Source organism: Erpetoichthys calabaricus, chromosome 3 (assembly GCF_900747795.2).
Source record: "Erpetoichthys calabaricus chromosome 3, fErpCal1.3, whole genome shotgun sequence".
Lineage (NCBI taxonomy): Eukaryota > Metazoa > Chordata > Cladistia > Polypteriformes > Polypteridae > Erpetoichthys > Erpetoichthys calabaricus.
In genome coordinates, this window is record NC_041396.2 from 96,381,351 (window position 1) to 96,388,651 (window position 7,301).

Genomic DNA, 7,301 nt, shown 5'->3' on the forward strand with positions numbered 1-7,301 from the left:
TGTGACTAAGTTGATGTATACCCATGTTTTACTTCTAGGATTTTGCTGCTGAATTATCTTGCTCGAATGGGCAGAAAATCAGGATTGTTGGCAGCATTCACTGTATCAGTGAGTTGGAATACTGTGGAATCCTGTGCTTCCTTGGAGAAGCCACTAAACAAAATCCTCTTTAATCATCACCTTGCTTCTAACCTTTGCCAGACTATAACAAGGTACTGTATTTTCCATTACTCTATATTTTTAAATTAATTTTGCAAAATATTTCAGTACCTCTCATCTTTGCCTCTTCCACCAGGCATGTTATTTATACCTATGACTCACTCATTCATTCATTCATTCATTTTGTGAACATGATTAATCCAGTCACTGGTTTTAATATTCAGCACAAGGCACACAACAGACCTGGATGGGAGGTTTATCTATCACAAGGCACATTTACTCATATGTGCAATAGTGTTGCACAGTATACTAGTCTCTCTATTATAAAAGGAAATCATGAGACGAGACTTTCTCTGAGATAATTTCAACTCCCGCCCTCCTCTCAAACATTTACAAACACGCCCATGGTTCCACTCACTTCTCATTCGTGAGAATGCTATTGTCAGACGAAGACAAAGTAGAATGTCTTAAAGAGGTTCAAAAGTGTTGGTGCGATACACATGCAAAGCAAGTTAGAGATTATGAAAGTACTAAAATTCGAAAGTGTCAAAAAACTGATAGTAAAGATCGCATTAGTGCTAATAAATGGTAATTATTACTCTGTGAAATAACGGAACAGCGAAAAGAGATCAAATATCTGGACATAGGTGATATTATAGAAGTATGTAGATATTGTTCGGCTTTAAACTTTAAGTTGGAGACTTGTAGATCATCTAATTCGTGTTGCCATCAGGGACAAGTAGTGTTTCCTCCCAATGAAGAGGCGTATCTGCGAGAATTAAAAGATTTGTTGTTTGGTGAAAGTGAAATCCACTTACGCAAGTGGCAGAGACGCAAAGTGGCTGGCGCGCCCACGGTCCACTTGTAACAGCCGACCCCTTACCCAGCCGGCAGCTACACTACCGAGACCTGCGGCCTGGATAAATTCCTGAGATGAATCTACATATACCAAGCCGTACCTCTAACAAATAATATTTTCCTCTAAATTGACGGTGAATCACGAGCACACAAAAGCAGGTATGTCAAATAAGTGAATAAATATATTAAATGAAACACAACAACAAAACAATACTGCACATTCCCCACGTAGAAAATATATATATATAGATATGTATATCCCTCCACCAAAGCAGCAACGTGAAAAAACCATATATACAATAACAAACCCTCCCTTGCCCCTGTAACATATAACAAACACAACACAAATAACAACAATGGATGAATACGGAAAAGACAATGATCGTGAACTATTACTGTCCTGAATATGGATGACTGGTCAACAAAGAATGGATGTGTTTGAATCTCCCGGAAAAATGGAACAATCTCACTGTGTTTTCTCGGCGTGTGGTGGATAATGAAGTCCAACCCCGGGGTCTCTGTCGATGATTGAACTGAAGTAAATCTGGCGGAATTAAAAACAAACTGGATACAAAAGCGCAATGTGAAAAATAGCAGGTAATGGTGGTTCTTTGTCATTAATTGAAAATTCTGTCTTTCTCCTTCTTCTTCTCTTTTCCCTCCTGATCGTTTAAATAGTAAAGAGCCGGATGTAACTGATTGTGAACAGATGCTTTCCATCTTGGGGCTGTGGTTTCTCTCCCTCATCCGTCCCCTCTGTATTTACTGACACACACATTATAACAGCAAACGGAACGATGGAAACAAAACGCACTCAGCACATACACTGAAAACACTATTACTGTGTAGCCCCGCTACACACTCACTTCTCATTCATGTAAATGCTATTGTCATACACAGTTCCTGCGCTCTCTAGCACTAAGCGGGGTCGGAAATAAAAGAGAAAGAGTAGAAGACAAAGTAGAACATCGTAAAGAGGTTAAAAAATGTTGGCGTGATATACATGCAGAGCAGGTTAGAGATTATGAAAGTACTAAAATTCGAAAGTCTCAAAAAAACTAATAGTAAAGATTGCATTAGCGCTAACAAACAGAAGTTATTACTCAATGAAATAAAGGAACAGCAAAAAGAGATCAAATAGATGGACATAGGTGATATGACAGAAGTATGTAGATATTGTTCAGCTTTAAACTTTAATTTGGAGACTTGTAGATCGTCTAATTCGTGTTGCCATCAGGGAAAAGTGGTGTTTCTTCCCAATGAAGAGGCGTATCCACGAGAATTAAAAAATTTGTTGTTTGGTGAAAGTGAAATCCACATACGTGAGCGGCAGAGACTTGAAGTGGCATTTAAAAACAATTTTTAAAATGGTATGGAACCAGCATTTAGCAAATTTCAGTACTGGATGTAAATGGTTGCTGACAAGCACCTTGTGCTTAGTCATTTATTAACAGCATTGGATCTCCAAGGGTGACCAACCCATTTATACCTCCTCGATCCACTCTTCACTGTAATACACATATTTTACCAGGATTCATTCTCCAAGGGGGTAAAAACAAACCCTCCATCCGCCACTCCTCATGATCATTTGCAGACTGTGGCGGAGCAGGAAGGTTTATAGGGAAAAGCAGGAGGCTACACATAGTTATGTGGTCGAGTAACTAACCAGTTTGGGGTGGGGGGAGTTATCTGCAGTATCATTTAGTTACTGGTACTGAGGTGTGAAAGCTGGTATTGGTACCAAAGTCAAAATCTTAGTACCGATCCAACAGTAATGTGTATACTCAATCATAACTGATCAATTTAGGGTCGCCAGTCGATTTTGTTATGACTGGGAGTCCCAAAAGCACACCCAAAGAAACAGGTGGAAATCCCATTAAAAACCCTGGCTAGACACAAAAAGGGCCTCTTAGAATATTTATAAAATTAAAGAAAAAATATATTCTTCACAAAACCTTGTCTGTAATACTGTGAAACTCCAGAAACCAGAAAAGGCATACACTGATTCCTTCTTCTTCTTCCTCTTCCGAACCATCTTTTCCCACTTCTATGGGGTTGATATCTTATAGGTTTCAGCATGATTTTTATGGCTGGATACCTTTCCTGATGCCAACCCTCCCCATTTATCCATGCTTGGGACCTGCTCCAAAATTATAAGTTGAAAGCAATCCCAAAAGCTAACAAAGTTCTAATATAGAATCCAATGACAAGTCAAAAGAACAGAGCCGAAAGTAAAAAAATCCACTAATATCAAAAAGCACTAACCACAGAGAAATACAAATAAACACACCAATTCCAGAGCACAATCACAATGAACCTCCAGATTTATAACGTAGAGTGCAGTTCCTGGCGGTGATTGGCAGGTGGCCCCACCTCTTGGGGTAACCACCCACAAAACACAGGCAGCCTTACACAGGCTTAGAGACAGATATGTAAATCATAAACAAAGTAAATAGTAACACATATAGATAAATCAGAAATGAACAACAAAGACACAGTACAAACATTTGAACCCCAGATAGGTTAAGAGAAACTTGGACAAGACCATGTGAACATTTTCATGATTCTGGCAACACAAAATAGTAAAACAGATGAGGCCAACAAAAAACAGACCAGAACCTTACTGACCTTCCATAAAATAGGCCTCACCTCAGGCAGGCCTGAGCCTCGGGCAAACAGCAGTCCTTGGTTTACCCATTTTCATGATTCTGGCACCACAAAATAGCAAAATGAATAAGGTCTTCAAAAAAGACCCCAAAAAGCAGGCCAGAACCAGTATAGACCACACCTCAGGTAGGCCTGAACCTCTGGCAACCAGCAGTCCTTGGCTTACCCAAACTTAAAATAAGCATAATTCAAAAATATAAAAAATAGCAAGAACAATATTCCAGGAAGAGGGGATCCATAAAAACCTCTGGGGGTACCAACTTATGTGGCAATGAGAGGGGGTGCATATTGTAAACGTTGGCTGAAGTTTATTTAAAAAATAAAGCAAAGACTCTTCCACAAACACAGTAAAGTCGAATAACGAATTTCAAATTCCAGCATGACTGGACTACACCAGTTTTGAGTTTAAAGAGAGCAACCAGTTCACTGTGTACACAGTAACTGCAGCTATCGCTAAAACAGCTGATGCCCATTCAGATAGTAACTTTATAAAAGGCAATCCAAGACAAAACACTGTGAAATACACAGAAATGGATGTATGGTATAGTATAAAATTTAAGCATACATTCACATATCTGATTTTGACCCTGTCCTCTGAACATCATCAGTCGAAGGGTCTGCAGCCTAAGGGATGTGAGCCTGCATTCTCAAGTCATGCTCTGTATTGACCAACCACTTCAGACATGTAAACATTTAAAACCTGAGATATTTCCATCTTTGCATGCAGCTACTACTTAAAGCTAGCAGCACATTACACGACTTTAAGTCAGATGACGGGGAAAACTTAGCAGCAGCAGATTCAGGACCTAGTAGCATTGAGGATGTCAGATTACTTGACTAGAAATTGTGGGGATAACAAATTGCACGAGTCTGTTCAGGCTTTTCGACACATCTTAACATTACCAAACTAACGCAAGCTATCTGCATTCTGACAGCCAATAACTTGCTGCCTGACAACGTTAGTGCCTGTAAGAAGGTTTTCCAGGTATGGTAAGTTCAGCCGCAATCTCAGCCCTTTTATTTTTCTTGGTCAGTTCTCTCATGGCACAGCAAACACAAGACATCAGACACACAAAGTTGTCTTCTGTTTGCCATATCCAAAACACCCAAATTCCTTATTTCCAGGTGGCAGCATTATATTTCTGGATGAGCTTTCATTCATTGTCATCTTTCACACACACGTTAGCTCACACCTTGTTGCAGGAGGCTGGGGGACAGACCTGGCCGGGACGCCTGGAAAGACCGGGTGGTGGCGTATTCGTCCTCTGGGCCACAAGGGGGCAACCACCCTGGATCGGGAGAGGGCCACGGAAGGGGAGCAAGGAGGCTCAAGCCCATTGGGGCCTCTGGTCATCGCCAGGGGGTGCCCCTAGCCTCATTGAGCCCGGGAAAAGTCTACTTCCGCCACACCCGGGAACTTGGACAACGATCCTTCCAGGGACACCCGGAGTGCTTCCGGGTGCGCTCCTGACACTTCCGCCATGCCACAAACTTTACTCTTTACTTTCCATGCATTCTGTATATGTTTTGCTGTGTGTGTATGTATGCATACATCTACATACTGTATATTGGACTGTACAAGTGCTCATGAGTGATCCGAGAACTCAAACATGACAGGTTTTATTAAAAGGAAAGGAAGGTTTAACAGAATAGGGAGAACACAAAGTAAATATGAACAGCAAAATAATGAAAGCCCATTGGTCTACCTACACATCAGTATCTCCTGTCTATTCCATATGGTGGATGATCCACCAACCAGAATTCTGCTATAATACTCCCTACTTTTCTTCTGTTATTCTTCTTTTGTACACTCTTTCATCTATATTCTCCCACCACTTGAGCCCTTGGCAAATGCTCATAGTTATTACTCCCAGGGGAGCTTTCTGTAGCAGCTCCTGCACATCTAGTTTTGGCCATCATAAACATACCATGGTGAACTTTAGGCTGAATGCTGTGGAGGAGCCCAACCATATTGTGGTTCATATCCACATTACCACTTAACAACATGGGGGACTTGTAATATATTGATAGGAGTACTCCGGGATCCTGCAGTATTTTGTGAAGGCTTTGTAAGAAGGCGCATGTTTACTAAAGCTACTTGTGAATTTTTGCAGACACAGAAAAGTCCTGGAGCCAGTTATTAATGTGGACTACATTCTTAAGGTATTTTATTACTATTTCAAAAGTTTTAAAATGTTTCAGTAAATATGTTAAATGCTAAAAAAATAAATAAGATAAAAAGTTTTTTTGTTTTCATTTTAGTCTCGCACAATCCGAGAATTTGATGAGCGATACACATCAGTGATGTTTGGCTACAAGACTTGTAAAGATTATTATCACGACGCTAGCCCTTTCTACAAGCTCCCCTCGACTACTATCCCTGTGTTATGTCTCAATGCTGCAGATGACCCATTCTCTCCAGAGCACAGTAAGTATTTAAATACAACCTATGGATAATAAGTCATTACAATTTTACCTTGCTCTTTATACAACACATGCCTCATGTGTTCTGCCTTCATTTTTATTAGAAAACATTTTGCAGTTTTTCATTAAATTACAGAGTTGCGGAGCAGGGGTGGCTCAGCCAAATGTAGTCTCTTCATTTACTGTTTCCTGCATTACCTGTATCTTACATTGTAAAAAAGTCTCCTGACAATGCCATGAGAGACATTGCAGCCTTGCCTTTAGATGTCTTTTAGCTCTGATGTTTCATTGCCTCTTTTGTTTATTAATGATGTGCAGTTTGCCTTGCTTTTGCCCACAATTTTAAGTGCAATTGTTAACTTCTTGGCATAATTTTACCAAACTACACTCACCATCACTCACTCACACAGAGCAGTTTAGAGACAACATTCATTCAATCTATCATTTACTAGAACTGCAAGGTGTGTTGCAACCGGAGCCTAAGCCATCAGACTCAAGCCAGGAATTAAACCATTTGGTCCTTCACAGACCAAATTCATTCACTCAGTTTACAGACAACAAATATTAATTCATTCATAAGCAATAATATGGCATAAAGATCCATCCATCCATTATAATCTATACTAATAAAAGGCAAAGCCCTCACTCACTGACTCACTCATCACTAATTCTCCAACTTCCTGTGTAGGTAGAAGGCTGAAATTTGGCAGGCTCATTCCTTACAGCTTACTTACAAACGTTAAGCAGGTTTGATTTTGAAATTCTACGCGTAACGGTCATAACTGAATCCTACTTACGTACATATATACGTCCATAGCCTGCAGCTCGGTCGCCGTGTGAGGCAGGGTTGCGTCCTGTGTCCCCCGGCCTCCCACGTAGTTGGCTGCCTACCTAATTTACACGTTTGGAGAACCGCCAATGCCTCTTAAACATCTTAGATTCACAGGTGATGATTTGAGTAGTGGACACTTTGATGTTTATGAATGTTTCAACTCTCAAAAGCTGGATACGAAGTTATCGATGAAACCGGTTGTATGCTTACAACGCTTGACAGATGCTGAATGTCACTTCAACACAACAAGTCCTGCAAATACTAACGTAATTGAAACAAACCATGAAACTCAAACCGATTATGACAGCAGCAATCCAAGCTGTGAGAAAACAGTAAAAAGGAGGCATGTCAGACGTAGTGG

General features: G+C 40.3%; 1 protein-coding gene and 1 long non-coding RNA gene across 2 annotated transcripts in view; both read left to right on the plus strand.

The window, feature by feature from the left end:
• The window catches only part of LOC127527070 (uncharacterized), a 251,752-nt gene that overhangs the window by 134,291 nt on the left and 110,160 nt on the right, over positions 1 to 7,301 (plus strand). The window lies entirely within an intron of this gene.
• LOC114648261 (phospholipase ABHD3-like) overlaps positions 1 to 7,301 on the plus strand; it is a 46,227-nt gene that overhangs the window by 25,576 nt on the left and 13,350 nt on the right. The window contains exons 6-8 of the mRNA XM_028797202.2: positions 39 to 212; positions 5,799 to 5,847; positions 5,947 to 6,112. Coding sequence (XP_028653035.1) covers positions 39 to 212; positions 5,799 to 5,847; positions 5,947 to 6,112 — 389 coding nt within the window. The remainder of the gene's footprint in view (positions 1 to 38; positions 213 to 5,798; positions 5,848 to 5,946; positions 6,113 to 7,301) is intronic.